The following is a 21968-nucleotide window of genomic DNA, read 5'->3' as shown; positions in this document are numbered from 1 at the left end:
TCCCGTAATCTTCCGCTGTCTCTTTTTTTTGTAAATCTTCTTTTTCTGGAACTTAATGGAACAGAAACCTCTCCGGAAGAGTATTGTGAAATCGGAGAGTAGTTAGTAAAGATACAACTGATGGCATTGGTTCTTCATTACCAAAATGGTTTATGCTGCCATTGGGTGACGGTATAGGAGTATGTTCGCAACATATATCTTGAAAATCGGGCTCATTTGTCATTTGAAATAGATCTTGACTGTCACATCCATTAGAAATGTGACTAATTTCATCCAACGGGTTAGTAGTTGTTACAGGACTGTTTAAGGACGCATTTTCTACAGTAGGTTCATTTGGCTCATGGTTATTTAAGTGTGACATATCAGTATAATGTTGTTTATCCAGGGATTGAGTTAGTTGAACAGGTGCTATGGAAGCATTTTGTTGTAGTGTGTTGTTTTGATGGCTTTGATTTAACTCTTTATCGTCATTAAAGATATCTTGCAACAAATTTAGAGTTCTATAATCGTTTAATATCTCATCAGCTTCAAATGGTAATGGAGAAGCTGAAAAATAATATGTTTGTTCACTATGTAGTAATGTGGATAGTACTAAATAAATACTAAGCTACTTAAATCTCTTTCGGTGTGTAAGAATGGTAAATAAAACAACACAATTTAACTAATTTGAACTGGAAACTGAAAGAATAAAAATAAAAATGGTTGGCCAATGTGTCTGGTTTCAAATTAAAACAAGTATAAGGGCCAAAGTATCACATCGGCCCTTCTATCCAGAATACGGGATTTTCTTAAATTATATGTACAATAATTAACGATTAATTACGTAAAAATCAATATTAATAACACATGATAATACTATAAAACAATAAAGTACTTACAAAGATCAGTGTGTTTATTTTCATTATTTTTATAACCTAGTTGCTCACTCGATTCACTATTATTTACGTTACCAATCGCTAAATTTACTAAATTCCTACTTCTACTGTACTTAGAATAATTTTTGGACGTCATGTTACACTAAATTATATCTTATAACACACATTATATTCACTAAAACATTGGTAAATTATTATTACAGCACGACATCGTTCCATGTGACGTAGAAGCGCTTAAATGACTGATCGGCCGTTGAAGTAAACTAACACGCGGGATTTCCCCGCGTACAAGTCTCAAATTATCGTTTTGCCTTTATACGTTTAAAATTATGTCACATAGGCTCTTTTACAGCAACAAAAAATAGCATTTGCGCCTATAAATATGTATTTTGTTTTAATGCAACTTGTTAAATAGACTAAAAGAAAGCATTTGACACAAAAAAGTGAAAATGCTAAAATTGTTGAATTGGCCCATGTACGTAGGACCCATCGATTTCTAAGGTCCTCGAATGCCTATGAGCCAAGGAATCATTAAGTTTAAGTTAGTTTTGTATGTACAAAAAAATATTAATGATTTATGAGAAAATGTGATAACATTGGTACAAGGAACAAACACAAGCTTTTTTTACTTGCACTCCTTTTACTCGACTGCATAGAGTCAGTAGTACTTTTGTACATCGGCGGGATCTATTTAACAGGCTCTAGTTCTACATAATATTGAATGTGATTTAATTTAATTCTATAAAGTATTATGTACGAAAATTATTTGAATAGATACGAAAGGACTTAATACCTAAAGGCCTTTTACACCAGTTAACTGTAAGAATTAAATTAACGTTGTACAAATTGTTTTTACTTCTTACTTCAATGAGCATACGCAGCTTGATCTTCAAACGTACATTAACACAAATTGTACGCAAATAACGAGAGATTTTCATAATAAGCGTTATGATTTATGACACTTTTTTTCTTTTAACTTTCATCCTTTGGAGAAATAAAGGTGATAGAAATATATTTCCATATATCTTAGTTTTAAAAATAAAAAATAATGCGTATTTTGACTTTATATTAAATACGGCAAAATGTAACAAAATGTTTGGTTTTATTTACTTCATATATTATTTATACTTTATGGAATCTGTATCATATGGAATGATAATCAATTCCACTATGATTACAATTTGATTGGGAATCTCAGATAAGGCAATTATTATGTATTTATTATGGTCGGTACATAATAAATCACTGTAAGAGATTAAGATTGATCTTTGAAGTATACAGAAGGATATCTCAATATCGAAGTCTAGAAATTAACATTCAAAGCTTAATTGACACATTTACATTGTTCAAATATAATTATTATTATTACTTGGTGGTAGGGCTCTGAGCAAGCTGGCCTGAGTAGGTACCACCCACTCATCAGATATTCTACCGCTAAACACATGTACGCAGTATTGTTGTGTTCCGGTTTGGAGGGTCAGTGAGTCAGTGTCTTCATCTTAGTTCCCAATGTTGGTGGCGCATTGACATAGTAAGAAATTTAATATTTCTTACAGCGTCAATGCCTATGGGTGATGATGACCACTTACCATCAGGTGGCAATTACCAATTCCATAAAAAAAATATTTATAATCACTAGTTTTGCTCCTTTCTATACCGTTTTACACAATTCCAAAAATTTTTCAGTAATGTCATATATTAAATATATACGATTTTTTAAAGCTACTAATAATTGTAACCGTTAACCATTTATGTTCTCATTTTAAATAAACTTTATAAATTAATCCTTACGTTTCAGAAGCCTTTTAAGCACAACAAAAAATAAAATCAGATTTTTTTTAAGCAAGACCGAGATTACTCGATATAATAGTTTTAAAATTTATTCAAAAAAAATTATCATCTCTTTATTTTTATCAATATATTTTTTAATTAAAGTCCAAATATGATTAAACTGTCGATCAACTAAATTCGCCGACAGCCCCACTACAGTTAAGTAAGATTATTATGGAAGAACACATACGAATTTTGAATAAATATTCTTTTCAAATATTTGGAAACGTTGGGATATAACTTGGGAAGTTTTATTTCATGCGTCAGGTTTTTATCTAAAATCGGTAAGGATTTATGGGCGAGAAGGGATTTGAAGTTGATAAGGTCAGATGTTACTGTCAAAGAAAGATTTTCTCTTGCAAAACTGCATAAATAACTCTTAAGCCAAAGCATTATATCAGCAAATAGCGATATTAAATTGTTGTTTGAAGAAATTGGATAAAGATTTTTTACGTGAAAGTAATAAAAAGAGGATTACCTAAACTAAGAAAAAATGTATATTTTTTTCTACGTGATAAGTAGCTAAGCCTGTTAGTGAACTCAAGTAAGGTATTACAATAGTTCAAGTTTCAAGCTCCTATTGCGCTATTAAATAAATATGAGACAACATCACATACATTACTCTGATTCCAATGTCAGTAACTAAAGCACTTGTGTTGTGGAAAATCAAAAGTAACGACGGTACCACAAGCACTCAGACTCAAGACAACATAGAAAACTAACGATAATCTACATCGACTCAGCCGAGAATCGAACCCAGGACCTCGGAGGTGCGTACCCATAAAAACCAGTGTAAACACCACCCGACCACGGAGGTCGTTAAGAGATAATAGAATGATTAACAATACTAGAAAAATGCAGTTTGACGGTTAAACATTAGTTAAGACCACTAACCTAACCTAACCTTATTTCCAAATTGTATATAGGTATCAATAAGTAAAAAAGAAATTCTCTTATTAATTGTAAACAATTTTTTTTCTTACACAACAAAAATCTCATATATACAACAGTCACTATTCTGTGAGAGTTGGTAAGTAACGCAGACTCGATTGTTAAATGCCGGAAAGTAATATGTGACACTAACTACGACACAGAGAAAAGCCGCCGGCGCTCGTCCTCGTGAAACATCAGTACTACACCATTTTGATATTCCACACTATTATTTACATCTATCTTATTTTATCTAACTCTCAGTAAATCTTTGGTAACATTGGACATAAATATTGATTAATACCCTTGTGAATAAATATGCAATACAGTAACAGCCTGTAAATTACCTACCGTCCAATATCTGTCCTACCAGCTTTATCGAAGGTTTTTGAAAAAGTTATACATGTACGTTTAAATAACTATCTTAAAAATATAGATTTTGTATACAAACAACAATATGGTTTCCGAAAAAATTCTAACACACTATCCGCAACAATAGATTTAGTTAATAAAATAAAAAATAATATTGATCAAAAGAAATTAGTTTTAGGTGTATTTATAGATTTAAAGAAAGCGTTTGATACCGTGTCCCATAACATTTTGATAAATAAGTTAACAAATATTGGTATTCATGGGTCAGCTTTAAAATTACTTACATCATACCTTACAAATAGACAACAAATAGTTAAGATTAAAAACATTAAAAGTACACCAAAAATGATTACCTGTGGAATACCTCAGGGGTCTATTTTAGGGCCTCTGTTATTTTTAATATATATAAATGATATCAGTCATCTGGATTTATCCAGTGAAGTGTCGCTCTATGCAGATGACACGTGTTTATTTTACTTTGAAGATTCTATTGAAATTTTATTAGCAAAAGCACAGAATGATTTAGATAAATTACATGAATGGTTTCAATATAATTTACTAACTATAAATATTGAAAAGACTTCTTTCATGCTTTTTCATGCAAAAAATAAAAAAATTCCAAAATTTAACCCAATAATGATAAATAATCAGACTATTAAACAATCAAATGAAGAAAAGTATCTTGGCCTAATCCTAGACCCTAAGCTAACATGGCAGGCACATTTAGACTACTTGCAAGGAAAAATAAATTCACTCACTGGGGCAATACGTAGATCGTCGCGATGTATACCACACAAAATCCGTATTATAATATATAATTCACTTGTAAAGTCATTATTAGAATATCTTGTTGAGATTTGGGGTAGTGCATATAAAACTAATATAAAGGATCTACAGATCTCGCAAAATAAATTACTAAAGTCATTATTCCATCTAGATTACCACATGTCAACCAAAGAATTATATAAACGTACTAATGTATTATCAATTAACCAGTTATACAAATTTAAAACATGCATATTAATTAGAAAAATACTAACAAAAACAATACACACACAAATAACCTTTAGAACTAAAAACTACAAACATTACACTAGAAATAAACACAAACTTGAATTACCCAAGACCAGGATGAAATATGGAATTAAATCTCTACAGTTTGAGGGAGCAAAACTAAACAATAGCTTACCTAATGAAATTTTCAATGAAAAATCCTTTACGATCTTTAAGAAAAAAATATTATCTTATTGTAAAAATACTTAGATTAATTACTCTTGAATTGTATAAGTCGTTACTACTGTACTAAATTGTCAGTTAAATTATTATGTAAAATATCTCATTTAAGTGAACATTGTATGTTCTTTATGAGAAAATATATTCTTAAACCACAAATTTCCCACAGCTGGGAAAAGCCCTCTCCCTTTGAGGAAATGGTTAAGAACTTATTCCACCACGCTCCTCCAATCCAGGTTAATGGATACACGTGTTAGAATATCGTGGAAATCGGATACGAGCTGAATTATGGACACAAATTAAGCATATGAAAATTCAGTTGTGCTAACCACTGAGCCATCTCGCTTCTCGTCAGATAAATATGATTAGACATAATAGAAGTTACATGCAAAAAATATAATTAATAAAGTCATAAGATAGACAAGAGACCTTATATCTTATATTGGCTGTAATGACTTTATTTCTGTTTATAATACCCCTCGTGCTCCACAGTGAAGGAAAACATCGTTAGAAAACCTGCAATTGCTGAGTGATATTCTGCCATGCGTATAATTATCAAACTTCACTGGGACAGCTCAATGGAATAACGTACACGATGTTAAGAACATTTGGGAGGCCTTACTAAACTATGGGGAATTAAAAATCGATTATTAAGTGACTTACCATCCAATACCTCTTCCTGAGCTGAGGCCACTGATCAACAATAGCAGTGTTAATAGCTTCGATGCCAGCGAACTGGCTGCCAAGACCAAGAATGAAAAGCATGAAGAAGAATAGGATAGACCAGAGTTGTGGTATCGGCATCTGGAGTATAGCTTCGGGGTAGGCCACGAATGCCAACCCTGGTCCTTGTTCAGCTACATCTGAAAGTAAATAATAATTAGAACTCGTTCTTATTCAAACTACTTATATTCTATCTGTTTATATGAAAATAGCAACTATGCGAGTTTCTTGCCATTTCTTTTCGCTAGAAGCTGCTTTCCGAAACGGTGGTAGTATTTAATTATTGACGATTCAAAAACGCTTCATTGAGAAGTTTACTTGGATAAAATTGATTTGATTTGATCAAGAGATGTCGAGGATTTTACTTTAAGTGTGTTGATAAATATTTAAAACATACTTCTTGAATTAATATCGTAATATTTATTCATTTTAATACATTTTTAATACGACTTTTTTATTCTCAATTTGATATTAAAAAAATACCTACTTATAATTTTCATTCACTTTTTATGGATACAATTTTCACATTAAAAATTGGGTTAAATGTAGTAGCGTAACAACAAATTTGTATCACCTATATAGTAACTACATTCTTGGCGAATAAATAAATATTAATTATAACAACATTATATATAATTATAGTAATGATAAATTTACTTGGAGGTAGGGCTTTGTGCAAGCCCGCCTGGGTAGGTACCTCCCACTCATCAGATATTCTACCGCTAAACAACAGTACGCAGTATTGTTGTGTTCTGGTTTGAAGGGTGAGTGAGCCAGTGTAACTACAGGCACAAGGGACATAGCATCTTAGTTCCCAAGGTTGGTAGCGCATTGACGATGTAAGGAATAGTTAATATTTCTTACAGCGTCATTGTCTATGGGTGATGGTGACCACTTACCATTAGTTAGCCCATATGTCCGCCAACCTATTCCATAAAAAAGAAAAAAATATATATTATGTAATGCCATATTATATCGTCGTGGTATAAATGGTCGTATTATAAATGTTCACAAGAAAATAATTGTTTATTTACAGATGCGGCGTAACTATAAAGCATCCCGTAGAGAAACATTTTTCGCAAATAGGAACGACTTTATATATTTTAAAAAACCATCGTTTTCTAAGCGTTTATAGCGTTTAATACACGTTGAATATTCCCGTAGCAATAATAAACTACGTCCAATAGAACTTGGCACCCTTTTCGATTTCCAACCAATTCTTTTATCGAAGAAGTCGACAAATCCTGTTTTATTGTTCGAAAGCTGTTCATTATTATATATACTTCTATACAAGGATAAAAATTAAAATTTACGAGTATCAAATTTATTTATTTTTTAATTTTGTCATTGTTTGACGGCGAGCATATGGAGTACTTGATGGTAAACAGTCACCATTGCCCATACACGATAGCTCTGTAAGAAATATCCAACCTTGGGAACTAAGTGTTAGGTCCCTTGTGCCTTAGCCCAACACTGGATCACTCGCCCTTCAAACCGGAATACGACAATACTTGTACTTGTGTTTGGCGGTGGAATGTCTGATAAGGTGGGTACTATAAAAGTGTTGATCATAACATGTGAAAAAAAAAAACAGTAAAAGTTAATCCCAGCATAGTCTCTTTAACAGTAAAGTAAAGTGTAAATTTCCCACTGCTGGGATAAGGCCTCCTCTTCATTAAGGAGAGGGCTTGGAACTTATTCTAACACGCTGTTCCAATGCGGGTTAGTGGAATGCACATGTGGCAGAATTTCAATGAAATTAGATACGTGCAGGTTTCCTTACGAAGTATTCCTTCATCGCCGAGCAAGAGATGAATTATAAACACAAATTAAGCACATGGATAAGCGTGGGTTGGAACCCGCAATCATCGGTTACGATGCATGCGTTCTAACCACTGGGCCATCTCAGCTCAGTATCTTAATCATCTTACATAGTGCATTAACAACGAAGATATATATAAGGGCTTTTTTATATTCTATATTAATATGAAACCTTTTACGTGTCAGACCCTTAAACTCTGGACCTCAAGATCCTACAAGCTAACCAATGGCCGTCATAGTACGACATGTAAAGTATGGATGTACGAAATGTTAATTTTGATATAAGTTATTATGATGTTTTGTCAAGTGCTAAAAAAACAAGAGATTATATGAAGTCAATAAACGTTTTATCACTGTAGTTTCTATCGCATTTTAATAACACTGTGTAATCGAGATGGGAGTACTAATAACACGATAATATTCATTAATTTGTTTATACATACATATAACTATATAACATTTATATGTATATCACTACATATTATATAAATAAAAATTTTAACAAACAGAAAGACCGACTTCAAACAAAACACTATTTTAAAACAAATGAATATGCACTAAAAAGTAATAAAAATAATTGCGTATTTAATATATTTTTAGAGTCCTCCTAAGTAAAATGAAATGAAAAATATTAGACTACTTAAAAGTCCATTTACGATTATATAACGTAGTTATAGTTATTGTTATAAATATTTGGAGCTGGTGTCAGCCACTGGCACGCGCCTCAACAATCAAAAGAAAGAAGCGATACGAGCCCCTTGATTGACCCAGTATATTATCGTATAAAAGGTAATTTGTAAAAAACATATTTGTTGAAGTATTTTCGTATTGTTTTTGATAGATATACTGTAGGGTTTTCATGGCAGAAAAAAAAGAAAAAATTTTTCATGGCAGAAAGACGGACGAATTGATAACCTCCTCCTTTTTCCTCAGTGTGTCTATGTTTGTTCGCTATAAACGCCAAAACTACTCAACGGATTTTCATGCGGTTTTCACTGATAAACAGTAGAATTCATAAGGAAGGTTTAAGTATATAATTTATTTAGGTTTTTGTTTTATTAAGGTTGAAACAGAACGACAATTGTTAAACATGTCGGAATAAAGCAACAAAAAATATATTAATAAAGGTAAGAAACAAAAAACAAAACCCTTATAACCCGTGCGAAGCCGGGGCAGGCCGCTATGTATATATAAATTTATTTCCGTATTAGCAGCTTACACGTGTTTTGTAATGGGTACTATGAGCTGATAAAAATATATTAAATTACATTGTGGAGCGGGATGGGTTAGTTTTTTATATATCACTGAATCAACAAATAAAACTATTATATTAAAAAAATAAGAACGATTCTAAACACCCGCCGGCTGAAAGATCAAAATTGACATCGAATCTATAATCGAAGAAACAATAAATACATACAGAGAAAACTAAATAAACAAATAATTTTGTTAGTCAAATAAATATGTATGATATTAATATTATATGAATATAGCAACGAAATATATAGTATATACAAAGAAGGGAGACACGAGGCATTAACAGACCGTCATGTCTTTTTAATAATAATCTAAAAATGAGATGTTACATTTATATCTAGCTTCCAGGCAGGATATATTAATTAAAATAATTGTATTAATTAACATTACTTTGTATTTTAACATTTTGTATTGTAACTACTGAATATCTTGCCAGTTCTTCTCGGTAGAATCAACTTTCCGGACCGGTGGTAGCGTCACTTAATTGTTAAAAGACGATTAAAGGTGCTTGTAAAAGCCCACTTGAATAAAGTTTATTTTGATTTTAAGCTGTGTCCGGACCTTGTACACGTTTGAATTTAACAAAAAATATGTTAATTGTGTATATATGTATGTGCATTGAGTAAAAATGGGCTATTTTAATATTATAAACAGACACTCCAATTTTATTAGATGTATAGATACATACGATATACTACGAATTAACAGAGCGTTCTAGTATTTTAATAATAATCTAAAAATTTATGATGAAATATTTATTAATAAAACACAACAGCAAAAATATTTCAAGTCACTACTAAAATACTTAGAAGTTACAACACTAGCTATGTCTAGCTCGTCAGGTGTCATAATTCACAAAATTTCCGTTAATATTGATTCAAAATTGAATTTACCTGAGCAAACGTTATCAAATTGAGTTGTAGCATCGATCTATTTACACCCTAACATTTGCTTAATCCATTATTGCACATTCAACATTCAAACGAATGAGCTCCACACCAATCGATCACTTGTTATACAGAGCTATAGGATTACTTATTACTTGTATTATCATGGAAAACTTTTCACAATGACAATTTATATTAAAATATTACTATTATATACGAAATACAACCCATGATTTTGTGTTCAAATCAGTAAGTTTTACTTGTGGTAGGGCTTTGTGCTAGCCCGTCTGGGTAGGTACCACCCACTCATCAGTTATTCTTCCGCCAAATAACAGTACTCGGTATTGTTGGGTTCCGGTACAAGGGACATAACATCTTAGTTCTCAAGGTACCAACCTTGAGAACTAATTTTTTACGAACGAATTTTTGATTTTAATTTTGATTTTGATTCACAATGTAAATGTTAATTTAGTTAGTAGTAGTTAAGTTAATTATGTTAATAATTCTTACAGCGTCATTGTCTATGGGTAATGGTGACCACTTACCATCAGGTGGCCCATATGCTCGTCCGCCAAACTAGACCATGAAAAAAGTAAGTGCCATTATAATGAACTCCAACAACTAAACAGACAAAACTTCAAAGTTTTTTACGTATTTTTATACTGTAGTTCAAAATCACAGTCTGTAAATATCCCACTTCTGGGCCAAGGCCTCCTTGGAAGGAAGAGAAGATTTGGAACATACGTGGAATATTATGCACGCTGGTACAAAACGCGTTAGTTGTCACAAATATGTAGTAATTAGACACATGCAGGTTCCCTTACGACTATTTCCTTCAACGCTAAGCACGAGATAATTAATAACACAAATAAAGCACATGAAAAATCAGTAGTGCTTATCAGTATATGACATCACAATCATCGGTTAAGATGCACACCTTCACGGCTCCCTTTAGTCCCTGACATCAGAAAACCCGTATTCAACCTCAAAATACAATAAAACTCATGTTCTAGATAAATTAAAGTTAACTCACACGAGGGACCTTGTCTAATATAAAACGCTATAAGCGCTATCGACGCTATAAGCGAATGGAACTGTGTATTGAGTTGACACTTTCGTTCAGAAATTAACGTACGGGTATCTGCAATTATTTCGAACATTTACGATTTTCATTATATTCGTTATTTACCAAATATTGCTTTGGTAACTCTTGTTTTCGAGGATAATACTAATTATAATTAATATTATTATTCATATGATTACTGTGTTACATTGATACTATAATATTACATAACTGTATGGTTAATCCCATTCCTAGCTAACATGATTGGTCGAGGAATATTAATGATTAAAAAAAAAACAAAAAAAAGTTTACTGAAGACACTAAAAAGAAACGGCGTACGCTTACGTCTTGACATATACATATATGTATGTATGTGTATGCTTTACATACGTAGTATATATCCTGTAAGTTAGCTAATTATCGAGAGTTCTCATCTAAGTTCTAGCGTAACATACTATTGACTTTTATATTATATTTTTTTATATTATTTGCTGGTCGATAATTACTTTAACAGCCTGATAAATGTCCCACCCCTGGGTGTAGGACTCCTCTTCCTTTGAGACCAAGAATTGGAGCACATTCCACCACGCTTCTCTAACGCGGTTTGGTGGAAACAAATGTGGCAGAATTTTGTTAAAATTAGTCATATTCAACTTCCTTCACGATGTTTTTTTTATCTCAAAGCACGAGAAGAATTATAAACATAATTTAAGCACATAAAAATTCAATGGTGCTTGTCTGGCTTTGAGCCTGTAACCATCGGTAAAGCCACACGTTCTAACCACTGGGCCACCTCAACTCGGTAGATAATTATTAAATTAAAAATGTAACTAACTTCGAAACACGAAACTAAAAAAGCGCCATCAATAACTTGTTTTTTAAAAATAGAACGCCTTAAGCAAAACAAACGAATGTTTTGTTAAAAGAACGAAGAGTTAAAAAATTATGTTGGTTTTTCAGCTTACCGCAAACCGATACCAGTACGAATTTGTGTGAAGTTGTTTACTATACCCGTGGCATGCACGGACCTCGGATTAATCAACTTGACCAGATCAATACAACACGCGGTATGTCGGCTTGCAAGCTACCTTCGACAGAGACTTCGTTCATGCAAAATTGTACGTTGCACTCGCGTCGGTCGTTTTTGTTGAGATTACGTTTGCATTTTGAATTTTTGTGCAAAAGCAACTTTACATTATGCAGATTGGAAAAAATATTATTGAATTTAATAATATCGCGAGAACATGAACAAAAGGCCGAGATCGTCCAGTGGTTAGAACGCGTTCATCTTAACCGATGATTGCGGTTTCAAACCCTGGCTAATTCGTGTGCTTAATATGTAATTATAATTCATCTCGTGCTCGGTGGTGGAGGAAATTATCGTGAGGAAACCTGCATATGTCTAGTTAAATAGTAATTCTTCCCCATGTGAATTCCACCAACCCGCATTGAAACAGCATTGTGGAATATGTTCCAAACCTTCTCCTCAAAGGCATAGGAGGTCTTAACCCAACAGTGGGAAATTTACAGGCTGATTTAGGAGCATTCAGATAAATAATCATATTTTTTTAAACTGCTAAAATGTGCAACCATTTTAATTACAATTGTATACAATCGTACTAATATTTTAAATAGATAACACTTACCATTTTTTGTTTCATATACAAAATATTATTTCAATATATAGATTTAGAATAGCCGTAGGATATACGAATATCATAACTATATCATTGGAAAAATAACTTACAGACTGGACGCTTTCCAAGTAAACGCTTCTAAAACTATAGGATATATAAAAACTTTTCAATAGTGATTTATGAGTATCAAAATTGTTCATATTAATTGTTGATACAGCATATTATCTTCGTTTAAAAGAAAGGTCATTAACCCTATTCGAAGTATAAAAAAAACGACCGAATTTCAAAAGAAAACCTATTTTCTTCTTTTGAATTTGTATTAGAGAAATGACTTTTTTCATAGTTTAGTGCAATTATTGTTATATTATTAAAGTTATTGATTTCGGGATATTTACCATGTTTTTTTATTTTTGATCGGTGGTCAAAGTCAAAGTCAAAAACCTTTATTCAAAATGTGTGTGTGTTTACACTTTCTTATTGATTGTCGAAAATCTACCACCGGTTCGGAATATAATACCTCAAACCTGAAAAGTACCGGCGAAAGAAGCTCAATGGGATCTATTTTTTTTTTCTTTTTTTATAATGTCAATTTACAATATACAATAATAAACTCGATATTTCGACATTATCTACGAATGTCTTGTTCTCGTGAACATATTTCACGTTTCTCGTGGTAAATATCCCGAAATCAATAACTTTAATAATAAATATAACCATGTTAATTTAAAATCTAATATTGTTATATTGTTGGTTTTTCCTTGTGTCGCGTCACATCAGTGAACCCTTTAAACAAAGTTGGAGCAATGTAATCGATAATGTATGTGGTCCGAAATATTGACCGGTTATCATTTTGATTTCACCTCACGTCCTCATTAATGATACGCTGATAAGGTAAAATCATTGAAATTGTTCTGTCATATACCTACAGTTGAGCAATATTATTTTAATTATCTATAAAATATTTTGCACAAGATTATATTGTGAATGTTTTTAAAATTATTACATTGGTAGTAGGGCTTTGTGCAAGTTCCTTTTTGTAGGTATTTTTGGTTTTTGGCTAATGGGTAAGTAAGCTAATGTTACAATGATAATGATAAGTAAAAATCCGTTGCCAATATATAGGCAGTGGTGACCATCGGATGGGCCTATTTGCCTTTGCCTACCGTTGTTACAACATATGTACATATATAGTAATTAAAATTTCATTATTGCGTTATTATTTTTGTATAAGTGTTGACAACGAATACCGATGTACGGATAAATCCAGTGGGGTTTTTGTTACATCGTTGTCTGTATAAATAAAGCATGAATAATGATATTCAATAAATAAATAAATAAATAAACAAATTCACTCCATACATTAGTACTTCAGGATAAGTTTTTGAAACCACTTTTTTCTCTACTTTAGACATACTTACTAAAAAAATCTAGCATAGAATTTTAGATGGTATTATCAATAAGCAAGACTTTATGAAATGTTTATTTCAAAAACCACTATGTATTTACAGTATATATTTGCCGGCCCTAGTTATTTGTGTTCCTTCAATTTTGTTAAATATTTTAGATCTCACAATATTATATGTATTTATTACATTCGTACTTTTTCTATATACATAAAAGAAGTGAACTGAGAATATTTCAATGATATACTCGTTGGTGAAAACGAGGAGAATTTAAGGCACAAAGCATACTGCACAAAACATAGCTGACAGAGTTCCTATAGTTCCTATTAATCTGGTACCTAGTGTTAGAAATAATTCTTTATGCGAATACATTTATATTATAATTATATATTTAATAAACTCATATTTGTTTAGTGTATCCGTTTTCGTAAAAGTGTAATCGATTTTAAAACGTCATTGATATGGCTGTATAAAATAATACAAGATGTTTTCCCGCGAAAACGGATTATTAAAAAAACAAGAGAAAAGTCGCGCATGGAACAACATTTAAAAATTATTGTAAAAGATTCGATTTGTAAACTTCAGGGCAATAATATAAAAAAAAACCAACAATAAATAAATATTATACTTTCTACTGACGTATTTAATACTGGTGTACATCATTCTAATGCAAGTCCTAAATAAATACTTTGGATGTAAATGTATACCAAATCCATAAATCCTAACAGTTAATTATAGAATAACTCAATCCATTCATTCTTTAAAAGAAAAAAAACAGCTCTGGTTCGTTACAGATTTGAATTGCGAACAGTATCGTTTTATTGAATTTAGTTTCGCCCCTTTCTTTGTTTAACATACGGAGTATATTGGAATAAAACCACACATTCCTTTTGTGGGATATCGATAGAAGTTTCTTCTTATATTTGCTTTGTGGTCGTCGATCGAAATATTTTGCGATTCGGTTAAAAAAATAAATGTAATCTTATAATGAACTTTATTAATTAAGCAGTTAAATCGCTTATACATTGAAGTTAGTCAATTAAAATTTTCGTTCTGTGAATATCACATGTAGATTGATTGCATACGGTCAGTGATGTTGTTTGCACTGCTGGAATCTTCTAACGATATAACTCGGCATGTCTGCCCTATGTTTTGTAAGCGGTAACAACCAGTTTTAACTAGATCGAGCTGACATTGTTATCGTACGCTGGGCGGCGAATTCAGTTGAGGTTTCGTATACTAAATTGTGATTTGCTTTAAATAAAAGCTATGTCTTAATTTACAGTTCAATATTAGTCATTGGTCTTCTTGGTAAATGGTCATCTCGGCACATTTCCACATTACATCCAAGCAAAATTGTGAAATGACTAATGACAATCAATGAATCCACATATAATATAAGCGAATTAAGGAGTAAGGTTATCGTCATACAGCATTATCTAAGCTTAATTTTCAAGTTTGATATAGAAGTGACGACATATTAATCGAAACGTCACATATCGGTGCGAACTAGTTGAAACCGGTTTATTCAGCATACAAATGCCGATACGCCGGTGGGCCGCCGTAACATGTACGATTTTTCTGCAGCGCAGTTAACTGAACGTACCGTAATAAAATCGCGCTATGGACAAGCAACACAAAATGTGAAAAAAAAACTAAAGATAAAACCTTTTGAATTCGGCAAATTTATATTATTGCGAATATTTTAAATTATTATTATTAATTAAATATTACGAGTAAGCGTTCAATATGATGATAAATATGTATGAAAAAAAGATGTTTGCAGATTTGGGAAATTCTTGTGATAGTGTTGAGAATCGGCCAACAGATATTCGTAGAGAAAACAACATGCTCGGTTGATAGATGCCCAACATGTACGACTAAGACAACTGCGTGGCATCAAAGTTCTAATATATCACCAATATATTAAAAATTAATCTATGTAAGACTAATAATTTTACACAGTTAAATAAACATACAAGAAAAAGTATAAAATAAGTAAGCTTTTTTGTTACGTTTTAATTAAGAAAAAGACTAAATGTAACCTATACTTACTATCTCATATTTACAGTATTACATTTATAGACATTGAAAATCATACTCAAGGTATTCTGACTTTAATATGAATCTAAGTGATTACTGAATGTTTTTTAATCTTTATTTATACATAATTTATTTTTGTATTTTTAGTTGTAAGTGCAATTATCTGTGTAAAGATATCTTTATTTTCGTCTTTCAGAGCTGCTTATAGCCGAGGATTCCAATCTTAAATAAGAGATTATATAATATGACCTAATGACGCAGAAGAAGTCTTAGATACAATCAATTTAATTCAAGATAACATTAAGAATGACAAGGCATATTGAACTGATACATCTCAGGCTAAAAAATAGATATCACTTACCATCAACACTGACTCCCATCATCTGAGCTTGAAATCCGAGGACGGAAAATATGGCAAAACCCGCGTATATTGATGTCAAAAAGTTCGTGCAGCTGACAAATACGGCGTCGAAGTGACAGTTGTTGTTGAACTTGTTGTATGACGCCAAGGTCACCAGGGAGCCGCAAGCGACACCGAAGGAATAGAAGATCTGTTGAAAGAAATGTTTTTTTATTAAATGAATTTACTTGGTGGTAGGGCTTTGTGCAAGCCCGTCTGGGTAGGTACCACCCACTCATCAGTTATTCTACCGCCAAATAACAGTACTCAGTATTGTTGTGTTCCGGTTTGAAGGGTGAGTGAGCCAGTGTAACTACAGGCACAAGGGGCATAATATCTTAGTTCCCAAGATTAGTGGCGCATTGACGATGTAAGGAATAGTTAATATTTCTTACAGTGTCATTGTATCTCAAATCATTCTATCTCAATTTATTTAAATAAAAACCTTGATAAATTATATACCCAAACTTTCCTTTTGAATTCCTCTGTCTATTAATGACAACCACTTGAAAATCCTCTAAGTAGTTTGGAGTTTATCACGAACATATAGACAGATAGATGACCGAGGTACTTTGTTTTATAACATGTAGTTATATCACTATCAAATATTGCAGCAAAGCGAGAAGGAAAATGTTACACATCAATAATAGTAGTAAGGTGACTTACAACCGATGGAAACGAAGTTCGAACCAAAGAGAAGAATTATTTAAAAGTATAATCAATTTATTCCATATTAAAATAGTTATATTTTTTTAGGATTTTGGCAAATTTTAATTTATTTATTACATTCGAAAAATTTTCATTTGATATGGTTCTAAACGTAAAACGTAAAAAATGAAATCTAAGACTTCGTCATTTCAAACTTGTGTTACAGAAATCCAGCAAGAAACTGGTAATATTATTTGCTTCAAAGTTCTTAAAGTCGCTCAGTAGCTTAAGTGAAAAACTTCGCCGAAAAAAGTTGAAGAAAAATTTCGCTAATAAAAACAGCGTCAATTAATTTAAAACTTTGTATTAATCGCCGCGCAATTTGTACAAATTTTCAACTTAATTAGTCTTAAGGTGTTTATTTATGTATAACGCGAATAAAAGTGGAAATTGTTTTCGATAAATCCCGTAGAAGGATTAATGTTTTGACTTGAGAGTTTCTTAAGTTTTAATGAGTGACTGAATGGCTCTTTTGCGAAAGCAGATTAAAACTATGCTCCGTTTAATAGACGCGTCATTGTTTCAAAACATCGAACACATTTGCTTGTTTTATTAAATCTTTTAAGCTATTTTAAACATTAAATAAATAAGACTGAAGATCTACTTTAAAAGCAAGCATTTTTTCTATAACAGACATTGAGAAACAATAATAATAATTATTCAAAGTAATTAATAACTTATAAAAATTGCATCAAACCCCATAACTCCAAAATACTAACAATACTGATTTTATTAATTAATTAAAACAAAATGCTTGTAAGGGGATTTTTTTTTTATAATGTTGTTCGAAAGACTGGCGAACATCCCCTTTACTCAGGCCACCTACAGTACGTGGTGAAAGCACCACTACTCATAAACTTTGATGCTGTAAAAAATATTGATCATTGATATCACCAATGCACCACCAATCTTGGTAAACTAAGATGTAATGTCTCTTATACCTGTAAATACAGGTAGATTGGTATTCATGCTTCAAACCGCAACAAAACAATACTAAGGATTACAGTTTGGCTGTAAAATATACGACTAGGTGGTACATACCAAGACGGGATAACACAAAGCCGTACGTACCACCAGGTAAAATTTAATAAGATTTTGATTATGATTTAAAAATGTATTAATATACGAAAGTAGTTTTTACAGTAACTTGAGTAATATTAAAAAAAGTAACAATAAAATGTTGCATTATTACAATGTCGCAATGCAGTATAATGGAGGAATTAATTGGACATTGTTATCAAATTAAAGCAGATACTCTAATGTAAAATTGTGGTTCTTTTTGTTTTTAATTCACATCGTACTGAAGACTAAAGAATAAAGTGTACTACATGTGTATCACCCATTTAGAAGGAGCATTTTGGACTCTCTGTTTTTATTTATTTTCTATGTGGCAAACGAGCAAGAGACTCACATGATGGAAAGTGGTAACCTCTACCCATGGACATCTGCAATACCGGGGACCTTGCAGGTTCGTTGTCGGCCCTTAAGGAAGGAGTACACTAGTATTCTTGGTTTCAAATGTATTTCGAAAGTGTTTACAGGTTGTTTGATATTTTTAATTTATTTAGGTACTTTAATAATATTTTTTCAATTAACTTCTAAAAGATGAAACCATTTATTTTCGAAATTTCCGTTACACATCCAAAGAGTATTTAGAAGAATGCTTATATTATTAGTATTATATTATTTAATGTTTTAACTACCTGGGAAGCTGCATCTCCCCAGACTCGAGCTTCCAATAGTGTACTCCAATTAGGGGACAGGTAGAACATTATACCCTCTGCCGCTCCTTCTAACGTCACACCTCTGATCAATAAGGCTGTTAACATCACATATGGGAAGAGAGCGGTGAAATATACAACTTTTCCTGCTGACTGTACCCCCTAAACCAAATAAAGTGAAAAAAACACTTAAGATACAGTTAAAACACTTAAGATACAGTTTAGTTCACAAGTGTTAAAATTTTTGTTAATGCAAAAGTAAATATGAATGCAACCAATTATGTAAGCTAACTTCTAAGGTACATGTTTATTGCAAACATGATTAAATCCTTTATTATCCACTTTTCTCAATAGATAAACATCTAAGTCGTTATATTAGATTCAAGGCTCAATGAAAAATATGGACCATTTTTCATTGAGCCTTGAATTTACTAGAATCACTGGGAAAGTGGTGCAGTACCACTTTTCATAGAGTATTTTCTTTAAAAAGTTCTTACCTTAATAACACACAGGAATGCCACAAACCAGGAGAAGAAAAGACATCCAACTATGTGCCACTGAATGGTTCCCCAGTTCTCCCATGTGGAATCACCTCGCCCTAATACACGTTCACTAAAACATTATAAACATTAATTTAATATATGCTAATTTAAAAACGATCGAATACTCAGACAGTCGGATGATTATACTTGAATATAAAATAATACTTGAATTGAATTCTTGAATTCAGACCGAACTCAATATCTAAGCTCAATGACTAGACTAGTCTTTGACTCGTTGGTAGTTCGTTTTACTTGGTGGTAGGCCTTTATGCAAGCCCGCCTGGGTAGGTACCAATCACTCATCAGATATTTTACCGCTAAACAACAGTACGCAGTATTGTTGTGTTCCGGTTTGAAGGGTGAGTGAGCCACTGTAACTAAAGGCACAAGGGACATAGCCTCTTAGTTCCCAAGGTTCGTGGCGCATTGACGATGTAAGGAATAGTTAACATTTTTTACAGCGTCATTGTCTATGGGTGATGGTGACCTGAATAGTGCATGGTAAATATTATGGGGAACTAAGGAATACAAAGCTACATGTACTCTTTCTTTTTTTTCCTCTCATAAGCTAACGAATTAACAATTCTATACGGTCATATAGAAAATTCACCCACACACCAAAAAGAAATACTCAAACGCTACCTCCAAGGACCAATACTTAATTTATTATAGGCCAGTGAGTAATTCAGGCGTGAGAGATATAACGTCCCGGTTCTTAAGGTTTTTGGTGTATTGGCGGTATAAAGAATGGTTAATTTTGTTTAATTTTGTCAGGTGGCACATTTAACAGTTCGCGTTTATACGCCATTAAAAACAACTGTGACAGTTTATTTCATAGGCTTTTAAAATTAAAGGTGAAGAAGTCCAGAAAAAGTTTGTTCCCTCAGTAATAACGTTTCTTTAAGTTCAGGAATGGAATAATGAGGATAAGATGATAAATAAGAATTGCAATAGGAGACAAATACGTTCTAAATTCAAATATAAAAATGATGTACACATGTCTTGAAACAATAATATGTACAGCCTGTAAATTTCGCGCTGCTGGGCTTAGGCTTGCTAATTTGAGGAGAATTTTAGGTGCATCTTCCACCACGCTGCTCCAGTGTGGTTTGGTTTTCTCACAATGTTTTCCTTCATCGCCAATCTCGAGAGTTATAAACACAAATTAAACATATGAAAATTTGGTGGTGCATGCCTGGTTTTGAACTCGCAATCATCGGTTATGGTGTACGTGTTCTACCACTAGGCCATCTCGGTACTCATCTAAACTTTATTAAAACGTTTCCTTAATAATTTTGATCGATCTTTCATTTAGGTTCCATTCGATTATTGATGCTCTGACCTTGTAATGGGATCATAAATATTCATAAACCTTGAATCCATCAAAATATTATTATTATTAATATCTAGTTTACCCTTGCGTTTTTTATCATTATTATCATCATTTATCAGACAGGAAGTAATGACGCGTACGATACATGGGAATTAGGATTAGCAACTATCCTGAAATGAGCCGAGATTTCCTCGATAAAATTTAACAAATCGTTAGAAGTATCGGCGTGTGCGTAATAGAAGATATCGTTCGTTTAGTAGTCATGTAAGCAATGTATATTTTTGTCAATAATTAATATACATACATCATTCGATTAGAATCAATAAATATTTGAGTTTTGTTTGATAACATGGCGACCAAATCTGATAATGTAATTAGTAATGAGATTGATAATAATCTTAATACGCATATGTTACCGGATCGCCATTGCTTGGTTACAGTTTAAATATACAACTAGATAATAATCTGTTGATTGACAAAAAAATTGTACGTTTGTTTAGTATTAAATTATTTGATACGCCTTGAGAGCAAAAGGTCGTAAATTACGAGGTCCTGTTTTAAAGGTTAATGGGTTTTTCATTTCAGAAATACTGAAAAGCGTCTTACATTCTTGTTCCTCAGGAAACTATGTTTTTTTATTACATATAATTTGGCAGATATTTAAATGGATCACTTGTGTTGAATCATTACTACTCGTAGCTATTATAAGAATTAAAATAAATTACCACCTCGAAAATAACATATTGTGTCCCTTGTTCCTGTAGTTACTGGCTCAATTATCTTTAAAACTAGAACTCAATAAAAGCATTGCTGTTTGTTGTTATAATATTTGATTAGTGGGTGGTATCTAGCCAGACGGGATTGCACAAAGCCCTACCACCAAGGAAGTAAAGCCTTGCACTTAAACTATTTCCAGTTGTGTCAAATTTATCATCAGTCTCATCTTATTACGGGAATAGAGATTGTATTCGAGTTGTGTATGTACTTCTGCATTTATAATGTAATACACAGTGACAATATCCATTTAAAATAGTTGTGAACTTAAAATTATAGTTTTTTTTATAAAGAGAGCAGAGAGAAGCTGTTTTTGTGGAGAGGAGTGCTACGGTGAGGTAAGGCAAGGAAAAGTAAAGAAGGAGCATACATTGTATTGTCAGCATTTAAGCCTTTTAGAGACCTCTAATGCTGTG

At 32.2% G+C, this 21968-nt stretch overlaps 1 protein-coding gene across 1 annotated transcript in view; it reads right to left on the bottom strand.

Moving 5' to 3' along the window:
• LOC124532360 (sodium- and chloride-dependent glycine transporter 1-like) overlaps positions 1-21968 on the bottom strand; it is a 42758-nt gene that overhangs the window by 8186 nt on the left and 12604 nt on the right. The window contains exons 5-8 of the mRNA XM_047107250.1: positions 19401-19515; positions 18886-19065; positions 16436-16625; positions 5904-6103 (exon numbers count right to left, since the gene is read on the bottom strand). Coding sequence (XP_046963206.1) covers positions 5904-6103; positions 16436-16625; positions 18886-19065; positions 19401-19515 — 685 coding nt within the window. The remainder of the gene's footprint in view (positions 1-5903; positions 6104-16435; positions 16626-18885; positions 19066-19400; positions 19516-21968) is intronic.

The sequence above is a fragment of the Vanessa cardui genome, chromosome 9, assembly GCF_905220365.1.
Source record: "Vanessa cardui chromosome 9, ilVanCard2.1, whole genome shotgun sequence".
Classification (NCBI taxonomy): Eukaryota; Metazoa; Arthropoda; class Insecta; order Lepidoptera; family Nymphalidae; genus Vanessa; species Vanessa cardui.
Note: the sequence above shows the minus strand (reverse complement) of the source record. Positions and strands in the feature narration are given on the sequence as shown.